The 13,967-nt window shown below is 55.4% G+C and overlaps 1 protein-coding gene across 1 annotated transcript in view; it reads left to right on the top strand.

Moving 5' to 3' along the window:
• The window catches only part of UBN1 (ubinuclein 1), a 33,832-nt gene that overhangs the window by 7,803 nt on the left and 12,062 nt on the right, over positions 1 to 13,967 (top strand). Inside the window, exons 6-15 of the mRNA XM_075528029.1 lie at positions 476 to 579; positions 759 to 1,206; positions 7,726 to 7,796; positions 10,249 to 10,378; positions 10,458 to 10,576; positions 10,750 to 10,878; positions 10,974 to 11,120; positions 11,668 to 11,718; positions 11,811 to 11,853; positions 12,767 to 13,965. Of these exons, the coding sequence (XP_075384144.1) occupies positions 476 to 579; positions 759 to 1,206; positions 7,726 to 7,796; positions 10,249 to 10,378; positions 10,458 to 10,576; positions 10,750 to 10,878; positions 10,974 to 11,120; positions 11,668 to 11,718; positions 11,811 to 11,853; positions 12,767 to 13,965 (2,441 nt within the window). The remainder of the gene's footprint in view (positions 1 to 475; positions 580 to 758; positions 1,207 to 7,725; positions 7,797 to 10,248; positions 10,379 to 10,457; positions 10,577 to 10,749; positions 10,879 to 10,973; positions 11,121 to 11,667; positions 11,719 to 11,810; positions 11,854 to 12,766; positions 13,966 to 13,967) is intronic.

The raw sequence follows: 13,967 nt of genomic DNA, 5'->3' as shown, positions 1-13,967 counted from the left end.
GCAGGTTGGCTCTAGAGACCATGGCGGTGGGGTGCTTAGCTCAGCTGCCCCTGTTTCTGTGCTATGTGCATCTGCACAGGCCAGCAGAGATCATTTCTGGAAGTGATCTCAGTGGGGTTGGGGGTCAGGGAAGGGAATGGATGAGGGACTGTATTCCTCTTGTGCACACGTAGAAGGCTTCTTCCTTTCCCAGAGCTGTCAGCCCCGTGAGAGCACGTCCACCCTCCAGTCATTTCATGCAAAACATTCTGCTGGGGAAGCCGCCTCTCAGTCTGTAGAGCACCCTGTGCCAGTGCAGGCCTCAGGGTCTCAGAAGACATTGGCTAGCAGGGAGCCACTGAGTGGTGCTGGGACTCTGAGTCCAAGGACTGACGGGAAGGAGAGGAGGCCGGTGTGGAGCACAGCTAGGTGGGGCACGGCCAGTGCTGTGGTGGGGGTCTCTCATTCCTGAGCCTGCCTTGTCTGTAATCCTCAGAAGCGGAAGTTGAAGGAAGGTGGTGAGAAGATAAAGAAGAAAAAAAAAGACGACACTTATGACAAGGAGAAGAAATCAAAAAAGTCCAAGTTTTCCAAAACTGGGTGAGAGGCAGCCGCTGCTTTGATGGGAGAACCCCTGGGCAGCAGGGCCCGCTGGGGCGGTCAGAGGAGGAGGGCCATGAGGGGTGGGTGGGAACTGGTGTTGGGAGTGGGGTGAAGCCCCCGTGTCTGCCCCTCTAAGGGTGCCCCGAGGTCCTCCTAACCAGGTCCTTGTCTGGCAGCTTTACAGCCCTCAATGCCAGTAAGGAGAAGAAGAAGAAGAAGTACTCCGGGGCGCTGAGCGTGAAGGAGATGCTGAAGAAGTTCCAGAAGGAGAAAGAGGCACAGAAAAAGAGAGACGAGGAGCACAAGCCCACAGTGGCATCAGCGGTACCCCCCACGGAGGCGCCAAGTCTGCGGGACTTGGAGGCCACCACTGACCCCTTGCTGTCCCTCTTTGGCTCCACGTCTGACAACGACCTGCTGCAGGCAGCCACTGCCATGGACGCACTGACAGACTTGGACTTGGAGCAGCTGCTCAGCGAGTCTCCAGAGAGAAGCCCCTTCGGGGACACTGATGACGAGAGTGATTCCCTCGGGGTGGGGCCGGACCCGGAACTCAGGCCGCCCTCATCCCTCCCCGAAGGCCTGCCCGCGCCCCTGGAGAAGCGCATTAAGGAGCTGGCTCAGGTACGGTGACAGCGTGTGGCCGGGCTCTCCTCGAAGAGTTTTGCTGGGCAGATGGACACTGGTTCCCCACTACAGCTCACCTGGGCCCCGAGGAGGCCGCCTTAGCAAGCTGGCTGTTAGCGGGCAGGCCTTTCCTCCTTGGGCCCATCCTAGCCCTGGGGGACAGGTCCCTAAGTTTCGTTCTCCTGTCCCAGGCCTCATTGGCAGACCCAACTGGGTTCCTCACTCCTGGAAAATTTTGCTTTCTTCTAGGGAGGTTTTCTCTCCTGTTTTCTGCCTGTCTATCTCTCCCTCTCCTGCTGAGCTGCTCTCTCTCTCTCTGCCCAGATTGGTGCTCCCGTGGGCAGTGGGCAGAGGCAGCAAGCTGCACACAAAGGCTGTAGTATTCTTTGGAAGGTTTTGGAAATTGACAGAAGCATGGTGTGCATCTAACTCATGTCACTGTGTGTGCTTCATGCCACTAGGTCTCAGCGGCCACCCTTGGCATACTGTTTATATTATGGAGTGAGTGCAGAGATGTCTAAGTTGTAACACAGACAAGGGTGACCTCAACTTGCCACCACTTTGAGAATCTAGCAGCCACTGCAGCAGACTCTCCGAGGTGGGGTAGTGAGAGCCCATGTGTCCTTGGGAGCAGTGGTGCCTGACCAGGCATACCCCTGGGGCCTTGCGCGCCTCTGACACCAGGATTGCCTGCACCGGCTTGTGCGTGAGGGTCCTGGCGAGGAGCCACTGCTATGCCTGCCTGTCTCACTTCCCCAAGAGATCCCAACTCAAATGATGAAGCGTCTAAACCACGTCGCTCAGAGCTGCAGCACACCTTTGTGGACCTTTGCAGCCCAGGGTACATGCAGTTACTTTGATGGTGATGGCTTTTGGTCAACATTGCCACGTCAGAGACTCCCAATTATATAGATTTCAAAATAACACACACACACACACACACACACACACTCACTCTGCCATCCAGTGCATTGTGACTTACAACGCCCCAGTAGGACAGGGTGGAACTGCCCCTGTCGGTTTCCAAGTAGGACTCATCATCTTTCTCCTGAGGTACAACTGGTGTTTTTTGAATGGCTGACCTTGTGCCACCAGGCCTCCTGTGTATACAGATAGCAGACACGGAATCTGGGCTTGGCGTGTCTGTGTGTGCAGTGGGGCTTCAGAAACCTCCCAGCAAATGGATTGAAAAGATGATTCTTTCACAGACTCTTTGAAGCCCTTCAAATGAGAATTTGCTGTCAGAATTCTTGGTTGGTTGGTTGGTTTGCTGTTTAAAGTTACTACTTGTTCTTTTCCATCCTAATGGTTTACAATTAAATTGTTTTGTCGCTTCTGCAGGACTTGTTAAATAAGCAAGGTCTTTGTGACACGAACCAGTCCCTTTTTAGAGAAAAGTTGAGACAGGATTCCTGGACAGGCCCCCGTCCCTCCACAGACTGGGTTCCAGTTGGGTCACTTAAGACGCAGGGTGGCCCTGTCTGGGGGGAGACGAGGGCAGATTGAGTGGAAGCGAAGCGACATTCATACCAGTCCAGAGCTGGAAAGCAAGAAACCTTGAGTTCCAGAGGCTGCTTCCTGAGTGGCTGCTAGCAAACATCCTCCACTTCTTGGCCCAGTTCTGCTCTGCATGGGCCTCAGGGAGCTAGGGGCTGGGGACCTGTAGCCAAGGGCTGCTCGCAGGAGGTGCAGGAAGGCTCCACTCTGCCTTCTAAGGTGGAGACTTTAGTCATGCGCCCCTAGTGGCACTGAGGAACTCTGGGAGCTGGGATGGAAAGTGTGGAAACGGCTCCTCCCCCTCCCTGACCTGTGAATGCTTTTCAGGCTGTCTCTCCCTGCCTGGTCTCTGTATGTGTGTTCATGCGGTTGTAATTATAGTTGTGTATAACTTGCTCCTTGCTCCTTTTGCTTAATAAATATTATTACCAAGCCCTCATCATTTTTAATGGTTGCTTAAAAAGAAGGCTTAATTTGGAAAGTGACTTAGTGCCACACCAGGGGCCTAGAGGTATGAAGCCCCCATGCAGTGAGTGTTTTCCCCGATTGGGCGTGAGGGCTCTGGGACCGGAGTCTCCAGGGAGAAGAGGCAACCGGACACAAGCATGGCCTTTTCCCAGAGCCGGGGCTCTCTGACTCCTTCAGAAGGAGCCTCGTCCTAGGTCTCAATGGACATTGCGTTTTGCTTCCAACGTAAATTAAACTCGACTCCTCTGAGATTAGCAGTGCTACGTGTTTCTCGCTTTATTTTTTCATTCCTCTTCTTCTTTACCCTCCTCGACTTGCTCTGTTTGATGAGGCCGTTGGTTAGCGTTTGAGTCTTGCCCCGAGGTGAGAACGAATATCACTTGCTCCCCTGGTACATGTCCTTCGCTATCCAGAAGCCCACCCTGACAGGTCGTCACTTGACCTGACCTCCCTGACCTGCCCCAGGCTGCTCCTGACCTGCCCCAGGTGGCCTCCCTGCCCTGCCCCAGGCTGCTCCTGTGGCTGCATTGGCTAGCCAGGCCTCTCCCCTCACTGGGCTGTTGTAGGCCGCAGCTGGCACAGGGAGGTTGAGCACAGAAGCTGCAAGGCCCTACGACCTTGCAATGTCCCCCAAGGAGCCTGCAATGTCCCCACCCTGATCTGTGGCCCGGAGGGGTGGGGCACTAGTTGCCGTCCCCAGGCAGTCGCTGCTGACCCCAGCGCTCCCGCCGTCTCTGCTCTGCTGCATTATCTGCTCCTGGCAGGAAAACTTTCTTCGTAGGACTTACGGACGGGAAGAGACTTAACTTTGATAATCAAATTTCAAAACTTTAGTGTGCCTGAGGGGCTTCTGAGAGGGCATCTTGGTGGACACCTGTTGGCCTGGTCCCAGGGCCTCAGGACCTCCCTCTAACTGCGCACTGCCAGGGTCTTGGGTCTGGCACATGGGCAGGTGCAGGGGCTGAGAGAACTTGGGGCTTTCTTAGTGCGGTTTGGTGGCCACACAGGTGACCCTGCTCTGCTGGTGACTCTGGTCAAGCAGCAGCAACCCTGGGCTGCTTAACCCCCTGCCACTTCTCCCAGCTAACCCTCCTGCCCATTTTCAGACCCCGTATACCACCTGTGGGAGCCCTAGTGGGGTAGTGGTTGGGCTGCTAACTCCAAGGTGAGCAGTTCAAAACCACCTGTTCTGCGAGAGATAGGCTGCCTGCTCCCATCAAGAGTTACAGTTGTAGAAACGCTCTCCCATGGGGTCAGTGAGTCAGAATGGACTTGATGGCAGTGAGTGAGGACCACCTGTACCACAGGGGGAGAGAAGACAATAAGGCCCAGGTGTGGGGTGGTGGGGAGAGCCAACCTGTTTGATCTCTGTGAGAAAGAATAAGCTCACCAGGTGTGAGCCTGTGCAGCATCCCCGGGCACAGCACAAGGTTCTGAGGATGGTGCCGAGCTGTGCCCAAGGAGAAGCTGGCTAAGTGGACCGCATTGTATGCATATAACACCCACAGAAATACCCACACCTGCGCATAAAGGTATTGATGAGGAAGGGGGTCTCTTGGCTCACTAAAATAACAGGTTTTTTTTTTTTTCCATAAAAATGTGATGTAAACGAACAGAATTGGGGGCATTTAGTGTGTTCATTCCCTGCCTTGTTTTGGACCAATCCATAAGCAATCCCTAGAGCCAGATACCTCATTCTGGGGTTGAAGGGCCTCACTGACTTCTAGAAGATTCTGGGGTACATTGTGTGTCTAAGCTCATGTGGAGTACCCTTTTTGAGCAACTAATTCTCTTCGATATATAAGCCGGCCTTCAAATTGTACGCAATTGCAGAGGCTCTAGTAGGGGGAAAAAAATCATCTATAAAGGACCATCTAGTTATGATGCTTCAGGTATATTAGAGAAATAGCTGCTACCTAAAAATACAGCCGGATTCTAAGACAGCTGTGGGTGTGAGTGGGTTGATGTCCTCAGGGCCTCGGAGACGTACCGGTTGGTGTTTCTGGGCCTGAGCACAAGGGTGGCTCCATTTTCTTTCTGCTCCAGCTCAAGTCCTGAGTCCAGTACATTCTGATTTTGGCCAAGGTAAAACCGAGATACTGCTGAAGGTGTAAGAGAGTAGCCGATGAAAAGAAACCCCACAACCTTCCCTTTCCATCCACCAGGAGTTTTTCCTGATGGTGCTATGGGTTAGTGTTGGGCTGCTAACCACAAGGTCAGCAATTCAAACCCACCAACTGCTTCCTGGGGGAACGATGAGACCGTCTGTGCCTGTGAGTGAAGATGTGGTCTGAGAAACCCTTTGCAGGGTCACAACGAGTCGGAATCGACTCAATGGCTGAGGGTCTGGTTCCCCTTCCTTCATCTGTCCATCCCTTTTATCTGTCCATGGGCAGTCTGGAGCCAGGAGATTGGCTCAAGAAATGACTTCACTTCTTGACATCAGAAGTGTGACTGGAGCACGCCTTTTCCTGGGGCGGGGGAGGTGCGGTGTTTAGAGGCTTTGTGTTAGACTTCTCCCCTTCATGGATAGCTGCTCACTTGCCCACCTGTGCGCTTGCCTCTGGGTTTAAGTTCTGTGAGTGATGGCCATGATGAGGTTTGAGTGCCCCCCGAGTCCATAGACAGCTGCCTGAGGGCTGAGCAAAGCGGGCAGATGGACAGACAGCTGGATGGCCAGGCAGTCTCAATCTCAGGAAGTCAGAGAGACCCTGGGGGAAGCCAACAGAGTCAGACTGTGCAGGGGTCAGCAACCCTCAGCGAGGGCACCGAGTCTGGGATGGGTGAGTGGCAGGATCCTTGGGATCTGGGGTAGGTAAGAGGCTGGAGTGGATGACTGGCTGGGCCTTCCCTTAAAGCCAAGTGCTTACCTTTGGGGTTGCCTCTAGGTGTAGGAAGAGCCCCCCTGCCGGGTTCTGGATTAGGAAGCCAGGGGGCTGAAAAGGGCTGGGGGTCTGCGAGCATGCTTCCTGGTCCCCCAGTGGAGAAAGAGCAGGTGTGGGTTAGCCTGGATATGCAGAGCAGTGAGGCAACAGAACTCTGAGCCGGGTCACAGATGAGATGGGGCCATCAGGGAGGAGCCAAGAGAAGAGACCTCAGGGAGACTGAGGGGCTGAGTCAGCGGCTTAGACAGCACTGGCCCCTGCTGGCCATCATCATTGCCCATCAAATCTGATTGCCCAGAGCCTTCAGACCAGCAACTCCGGAGTTTGCGTTGGCCGACTGTTCTTAGCCCTCTCTGCAGCATGAGTGTCACCAGGGCCACTTAAAATAAAATTCATTTTTTTTCCCTTTTTATTGTGAGTTATGTGAAGGTTTGCAGAGCTGATCAGTTTCCCATCTAATAATTCAGACGCATTTTGCTTCATTGATTGCCAATCCCACAATGTGCCATCCCTTACCCCACTTTCCCCATGTTTTCCTTTGTCCATTCCTCCATGTCCACACCCATCCTGCCTTTTTTTGCTCTGCCCAAGGACTGACGCGTTCCCTTCCTGGGCAGCGGCTCTCTACCTATGGGTCGCGACCCCTTTGGGGGTCGAACAACCCTTTCAGAGGGGTCACCTAAGACCATTGGAAAACCTAGAAATATTTCACAATATATAATTACATATTGTTTTGTGATTAATCATTATGCTTTAATTATGTTCAATTTTTTAACAGTGAAAATATATCCTGCATATCAGATACTTACATTACGATTCATAACAATAGGAAAACTATGAAGTAGCCATGAAAATACTTTTATGGTTGGGGGTCAGCACAACATGTGCTAAAGGGTCGTGGCATTGACTCTAGAGTATGTGACCCTCCCTCGTGTTAACTGCCCTCATTATAGACCTGTCTGCTGTTTGGCTGGAGCCCTGGTGGCACTGAGGGTTAGGTGCTACTCGGCATTGATGGTTTAAGCCCTCCAGCCATTCCTCCAGAGAAAGATGAGGTGGTCTGTTCCCATAATGCTTGACAGTCCCAGAAAGCCCCCTGTTGGGTGACTGAGTTGGAATTGTCTAGTTAGTCATGGTTTGGGTTGCTTTATGGGGTGGGGTTGGAGAGGGGCTGAGGTGGGACTTGCTTGCTTCAAGCTTCTTCTGACTTCTCTACGTCAGGTGTTCTATGGGAGGTGGGGTAGGCCGATCGGTGTGTTTGAATCCGGCTGAGGGGAGCGTCTGCAATGTAGCAGAAGTAGGTGGTGACTTTTCGAAGAAACTATGTCCCCCAGTGCTGCCTATCATTCACTCCCTACACCTGGTGGGTGGGGTGGGGCTTGTCTACCTCTTGGGTCTGTGGAAACTCTTCGATGATGATGGGAATTCCAGATCATGCTGAGGGCTTCCCGGCATCCTTAGAGCATTTCCATTCTCTTTCCACTCTGCTTCTGCCTTGACCCTGTTTGAGTAGCCTGGGAGTGAGTCGGAGGTTTGTGGAGTGCCTGGAACCAGGGCAGACAGAGTTAAGGGGGGGGGGGGGGTGGCGGTGCCAAGGGTCTTCCTGGCTCCGCTGCCTATGGGTGTGTGGAGGTGCATTAATGGATGTCCCTGTTTGATGACCCAGGCTGCCAGGGCCGCTGAGGGGGAGAGCAGGCCGACGTCCATCATCCAGGGCATCAACGGCATCCTGTTAGAGTGAGTACCTTTTGTTTGTTTGCCCAGGCAGAGGGGAGGTGGGAGCGAGACCAGGTGAAGAGTGACAGGTCCTACTGTGGAGCGAGTGTAGACCACCCAGGGAGACAGAGTAGTGGGCCCCAAACTTACCCCACCCCTGTACCCCATCCTGCAACTTAAAAGTGTTTGTACTATAGCCCAGGATCCAAGATAAAGTGTAGATATCTGCTTTTGCAGCTTCCCCTGGGTTGTTCATGGGGGGCAGGGGGGTTTTGCCCACTTTGGGAAACACTGAGCGAGAGCTGTTACTGATGTTTGATTTCAAAGAGCCTTGGCAGAACAATGGTGAAGTACTCAGCCTTGGACCACAAAGTCAGTGGTTGGAAGCCATCAGCTGCTGCTCAGGAGGAAGATTTCTTATTAAAAAGCACCACACCTCCTTCATCTCCCTCGAGTCAATTCTGACTCATAGTTACTCGATAGGACAGAGAAGAACTGGCCCTGTGAGTTACGAGACTGAATCTTTATAGGAGCAGGCAGCCTCATTTCTCCCAAGGAGTGACTTTGAACTACTGACCTTGACAAGGGACATGAAATACGAGGGGGCCTAAAAAACTTGGGGACAAATTCCATTGTTTATACCTTAAAAAAATAAGTACTCAGTTTTGTTATTTGGTGTTGTTTTCAGTTAGCTCTATAATCAACGTGTGGGGGACTCAGTGCGCAAGGCACATCTCCCCATCCTCTGATACGATGAAGAGGCGCGGTCTTTATGAAGAGACCGCAGGCCTTGAGTGGCGGGAAAGCCTTGTCTCTTGCTGGAGGGGCAGGCCCCAAGAAGGGCACAGGTCCAGGTGAATGTGAGAATGGCCTGTCATTCTCATTTTAACACCCAGACTCTTCTCTCCCATTACTGTCTAATCCACTTTGTTAAAGCCCCCCTTTTCTTTGTCTCGGGGAAATGACAGGCCTTATCAGGCCTGGGCTGCAGAAGCCATGACAACACAATGGAAGATTAGCCCTTAGCAAGCAGGACAGGTGTTGTTTGCCATCTCAAGGCACCCAGAAAAGTAAGAGACAGCTCGGTCCCCCTCAGGCCATTCCATTCTGTTCCCCTGGCCAGCTCACACCCTCCTAAGCCACATGTCTCCCACAAAGAGCACTGCACTGTTGCAACTGGGTGTCTGAGGGGGTGCCATCAGGTTGGTTCCAGTTCATAGCAACTCACCCCAACCCTACGTGTTACAGAAGGAACCACCGCCGATCCTACCGCAGCCTCACAACTGTTCTTAGGTTGAGCCCGTTGTTGCAGCCCACTTGTGTAGGGCCTTGCTCTCGTTTGCTGTCCCTCTGCTTTACCAAACATGGTGTCCTTCTCCAGGGCCTGGTCCCTGATATGTCCAAAGAAGTGAGAGGAAGGTTTGATTCTGAGGCGCATCTGGCTGTATTTCTTCCCAGACAGATCGGCTAGTTCTTCTGAGAGCCCACAGTACATTCCTTGTTCTTCACCACTGTCCTTTAAAGGCATCACGTCCTTGTTGGGGCTTCCTTATTCAGTCTCATCTTGCATGGGCATATGAGGTGGATGAGGATAGCTTGGCTTGGGTCAGGTGCACCTTCGTCCTCAGAGTGACCGTCCTTGCTCTCAGCACTTGAAAGAGGGCTGTGCAGCAGATTTGCCTGATGCAGTCTAAGTGCACAGTTGAATTCTTTGACAGCTGCCTCCAGGAGTGTTGATAGTGGATCCACGTAGAATGGAATCCTGAACGGGTCTTTGCTCTGTGTATCACGATGTTGCTTCCTGGTCCAGTTGTGAGGATGTGGGTTTTCTGCGTGGAGAGCAGCAGGGCACTGCATGGGCCAGAAGGCAAAGCCCAGGCCCAGGTCAGCGTGTCTGATTTCAGCAGCTGCGCCAGCTCTGCTCCGAGCTGTGCTGTGTGGCGCCACCACCAAGGAGCAGGCACTTCTTAGAGCAGTTGTCTAGACCTGGGGATATTTAGCAAATGAGCAGGCCTGCGAGTGTCTGTGCTGGCCTTGGACCCTGGGTTTAGAAGGACTCGCGGGCTTGCGGAGGATGCATGAAAGACATGGTAACCAGGATGAGGAGGGCAGAAGGGTGAGGGGCCCTGAGCTCTGATCACCAATGAAACAAGGTGTCGGTAAGTGGGAAAGTCATTCTTGTCAGCCCAAGACTCTCCTTGGGAGCGTTTTTGCAGGCTTTGGGGTACCCTGAGCCTGTCTATTCTCCTTCTGAAGGGCTCTGCCTTCCCAGACATGTGCACCCTACCACCCTGACCAGCTGAGGGCAGACCCATGCTGAGAAAACTTTTTGGGGTTGGTCTCTTGGTTTTATCACATGACCAAGATGCAAGGTCTGACCTGCCTCTGTCTCCACCCCTCCCCGGGTGGGGTACCTAATGCTTGGAGGTGCCTGGGTGGGCCGCCTACCCCCTGACGCTGCTCTGCCTTCCAGCATAGAGGTGCAGACTCGGGGGCTGAGCAGCCAGGTCCGCTCAGGGGTGTACGCCTACCTTGCCTCAATGCTGCCCTGCAGCAAGGATGCCCTGCTTCGGCGTGCCAGAAGACTCCACCTCCATGAGCAGGTGGGTGACCGGGCAGTAGGGGCCCCAAGGGAGGGAAGGAGGGACATATTCATCTGACTCGTGGTCTTCTGCCCTGCAGGGCGGGCGTCTGAGGGAGCCACTGCAGAAGCTGAAGGAGGCCATTGGCAGGGCCATGCCGGAGCAGATGTCCAAGTACCAGGATGAATGCCAGGCACACACACAAGCCAAGGTGGCCAAGTAAGGGCCCACTGCCCCATCCTCCCTCATCTCTGCACTGCATGTGGCCTCTTGAGGCCTCCCTAACTCTTGTGCTGCCTGCACATCCTCATGGTTGGGTCTGGAGAGCCCATTGTGGGAGAGGGCAGTTGGCACACGTTGACCCTCAGCCCTGCTTGCTTGTACTCCTCCAGGATGCTGGGTGAGGAGAAGGACAGAGACCCTCGGGAACGGGTCTGCTCAGACGAGGATGACGACGAGGAGCGTGGGGGCCGGCGGCTCATGGGACCCCGCAAGAAGTTCCAGTGGAGTGATGAGATCAGGTGCCTCCCTGGTGGGGTGGGGGTGCTGTGGGAGGCAGGGCCAGGTGGGCCCTGTGCGCTTGAGCTTGGAGGGTTCTGACGTTGGCCCCCCTCAGGGAGCTGCTGTGTCAGGTGGTGAGGGCAAAGCTGGAGAGCTATGACCCGGAGAGGAGCCACAAGGCCCAGCCCTGGGAGGACTTCGTGAAGGCGTTCCTGGATGCCGAGGTCAAGCCTCTCTGGCCCAAAGGCTGGATGCAGGCCAGGTGAGGACCTGGGCACTGGGGAACAGGCAGGGGCTGCCGCTGCTCTTGTGTCCCCCAGGGTAATCATGTCGCCAGCATCCCTGGGGGCCTGGGCTTAGTCATTCTCCATCCCTCCTCCCCATCTTAGCCACAATTGGAGCGGGGACAGGGACCCATCTGGGAATGTCTTGTTGGCAATTAGTAGGGCAGCCTCTTTGTAGAATTGGGAACTGCTGACAGCTACCTCAGGGGCCTTGGTTTCCTGTTCTCTCTCTCTCTCTCTCTCTCTCTCACACACACACAGCTGGAGCTCCTTGTGGTTTGGAGCCTTGTCTTTCCTAATGGTGACACTTGTTGCCACTCCACATTCCCTCTTGGACAAGAGTGAACAGCATAGGGTGCTGTTGCTTCTGGGGGCGGGGGGAGATGGGTATGGCCTTGATAAGTTGGCGGCCATCACTTTCCTTGGTAGAGACTGGACATGGCTTTGAGGCTGGCTGCACAGCCCTGCCAGGACTTTTGCCAGTCTTCTGGGGTCCCTGCCTCACGCTGTGTCCTCTTCCCCCAGGACTCTGTTCAAGGAGAGCCGGCGTGGTCATGGGCACCTGACATCAATCCTGTGAGTGAGGGGTAGTCATCTCAGGACAGCAGCCGACTGGTCTCTGTGTGTGGCCGGCCCCTCTAACCTGTCTGTGTCCTTGCTTTGAACAGGGCCAAGAAGAAGGTCATGGCTCCTTCTAAAATCAAGGTGAAGGTGAGTCTGCCTGTTCGCTCCTGTCACACATCACACACACGCCCATACACCCACCACCACCACCTCCACTGACACAGTGTGGCCTGCTGGGGACCTCAGGAGGAGGGGACAGAGATGAGAGTTGCAGGCCTGCTGCTCAAGACTCCCAGCATAGCTCCAGGGTGAGAGTCTGTGGCAGGAATGCTCTGCAGGTGGGAACCTTTCCCTGGCCTGCTCTGGGAAAGAGAGCCTAGAGCTGCCCAGGAGGGAAGGTGGCTGGGGTGTACCCTGCAGGTGGTGGGAGAAAAGATGAACCTGAGGGGGACCCTCTGTGTAGATCAACCTTCTAGAACCCACACCCCAACCACCCTGCTGCCCAGTCTGCTGGCTCACAACATCCCCTCCAGGACAGAACAGAAGAGTGGAGAATAGACTGTCTCATCCCTCTCCCACAGATGAGCTGGTGGGTTGGAACTGTCAACCTTCTGGTTATCAGCACAGCACTTAGCCCACTGTACTACTGTGGCTCCTTGAAAGCTCAGTGTAACAAACACTGCTGTTTTACCCCCAAAGATATTGCCCATCCTGAGCCCCCGCAGAGCCCAGGAGCAAAGGCAGGCCAGGCTCCCACCAGTAGTGCCTGACAGGGCCGCCAGGGACAATCCACTCTTGCCCCCGAGAGCCACTGCCCTTTAGACCCAGGTAGGCTGGGGCAGCAGGCAAGGCAGGTGATGGAGTAAGAGAATGACACATGCCGCCATATGCTGACTGCAGTCGGGCACACCCAGCTGAGCCTGCACGAAGGCCGGCATGCTAGGGCTGAGCAGACCTGTGGGCCAGCCAGTGCCCTGGCCGTGTAGCTGCATTGTACATCACAGCAGGCCTGCGCTAACCTTCCTTCCTTCTAAGGATGGACGTCTCTGCCTTCTTCTAGGAACCGTCTGCCAAGCCAGATAAGAAGGTGTCTGTTCCCACAGGCCAGATTAGTGGCACTTCGGACCCTCTGGGGGCAAGCATAGGCACCGGGGCTGCCACAAGGGAGCTCTCCCCGCAGGCTTCTGGCAGCCTACCCAGCACTGGGCCCATCACTTTGGACGACTCCCTGGACGAGGACTTCCTCCGCAGCCCAGCCCCCTCCCTGGAAGCTGTGTCTAAGGAGCTGGCTGCGCTCAACAGTCGAGCTGGCGGAAGTGTCGACTTCACACTGCCCGTGCCCGCCAAGGCGCCAGCGGAAAAGGCCACCGGCAGTGGGTCATGCTCGGAAGAGAAGCGGCACTTTGTGAAGCCTGGACTTCCCGCCGCGCCGTCTGCCAGCTCGCTGCAGTCCCCCCTCAACTTCCTGGCAGAGCAGGCCCTGGCGCTGGGGCAGCCCTCCCAGGAGAAGAAGGCAGAGGGCTCGGGCTACAAGGAGCTGGCTGGCCAGCCTGCCCTCAGCAAGAGCCTGCCAGAGACGCACCCACCTAAAGCCAAGTACCACAGTGGGGCCCGGCCCTCCCATGGGCCTCCAGCAGCAGCGCCAGGACCTGGCCCCCCAGCCAAAATCTTCCACGCAGGTGCACAGCCGCAGAAGAGCAACTTCACGCCCCCAGCTCCATTCGTCACCAAGCTCCAAGGCCCCAAGGCCCTCTCCTCCCAGTGCCCCCGCCCTCTCCTCCAGCTGGTAAAGACCATGACCAAAGGCCAGAGCCCCCACTCTGTCCCAGCCTCTCCATCCACGGGTGCCCAGGCCTCCAGCGGCAGCAGTGCCCACAAGGGCCCGGCCTCGTCCACTGCCTCCCTGAGCCACGCAGCTAAGCAGCACACAGCCAGCTCGGCGGGGCTGCCGCAGTCCTCTTCGTCCTACAAGGGCAGCTCGTATGCTGGCTCTGGCTCCAAGCACGCGGCCATGGCCACCAGCTCCGCCTCTGTGGGTCCACCAGCCCCAAGCTGCTCCTCTTCCTCTTCCTCCTCTTCCTCCTCCTCCGGGAACTTGCTCCCAGGGCTGCAGCCCTCGTCCACGGGGCAGTCCACAAGCCGGCCCGTGCCCAGCTCGGCAGCCAAGAAGCCCACAGTCTCCCAGAAGCTGACCCTGGTGGCACCACCAGGAGGTCCGAATGGGGACTCGAGCGGAGGCACCCAGGGGGTGGCCAAGCTGC

The sequence above is a fragment of the Tenrec ecaudatus genome, chromosome 12 (assembly GCF_050624435.1).
Source record: "Tenrec ecaudatus isolate mTenEca1 chromosome 12, mTenEca1.hap1, whole genome shotgun sequence".
In the NCBI taxonomy this organism is placed as follows: Eukaryota; Metazoa; Chordata; class Mammalia; order Afrosoricida; family Tenrecidae; genus Tenrec; species Tenrec ecaudatus.
Note: the sequence above shows the minus strand (reverse complement) of the source record. Positions and strands in the feature narration are given on the sequence as shown.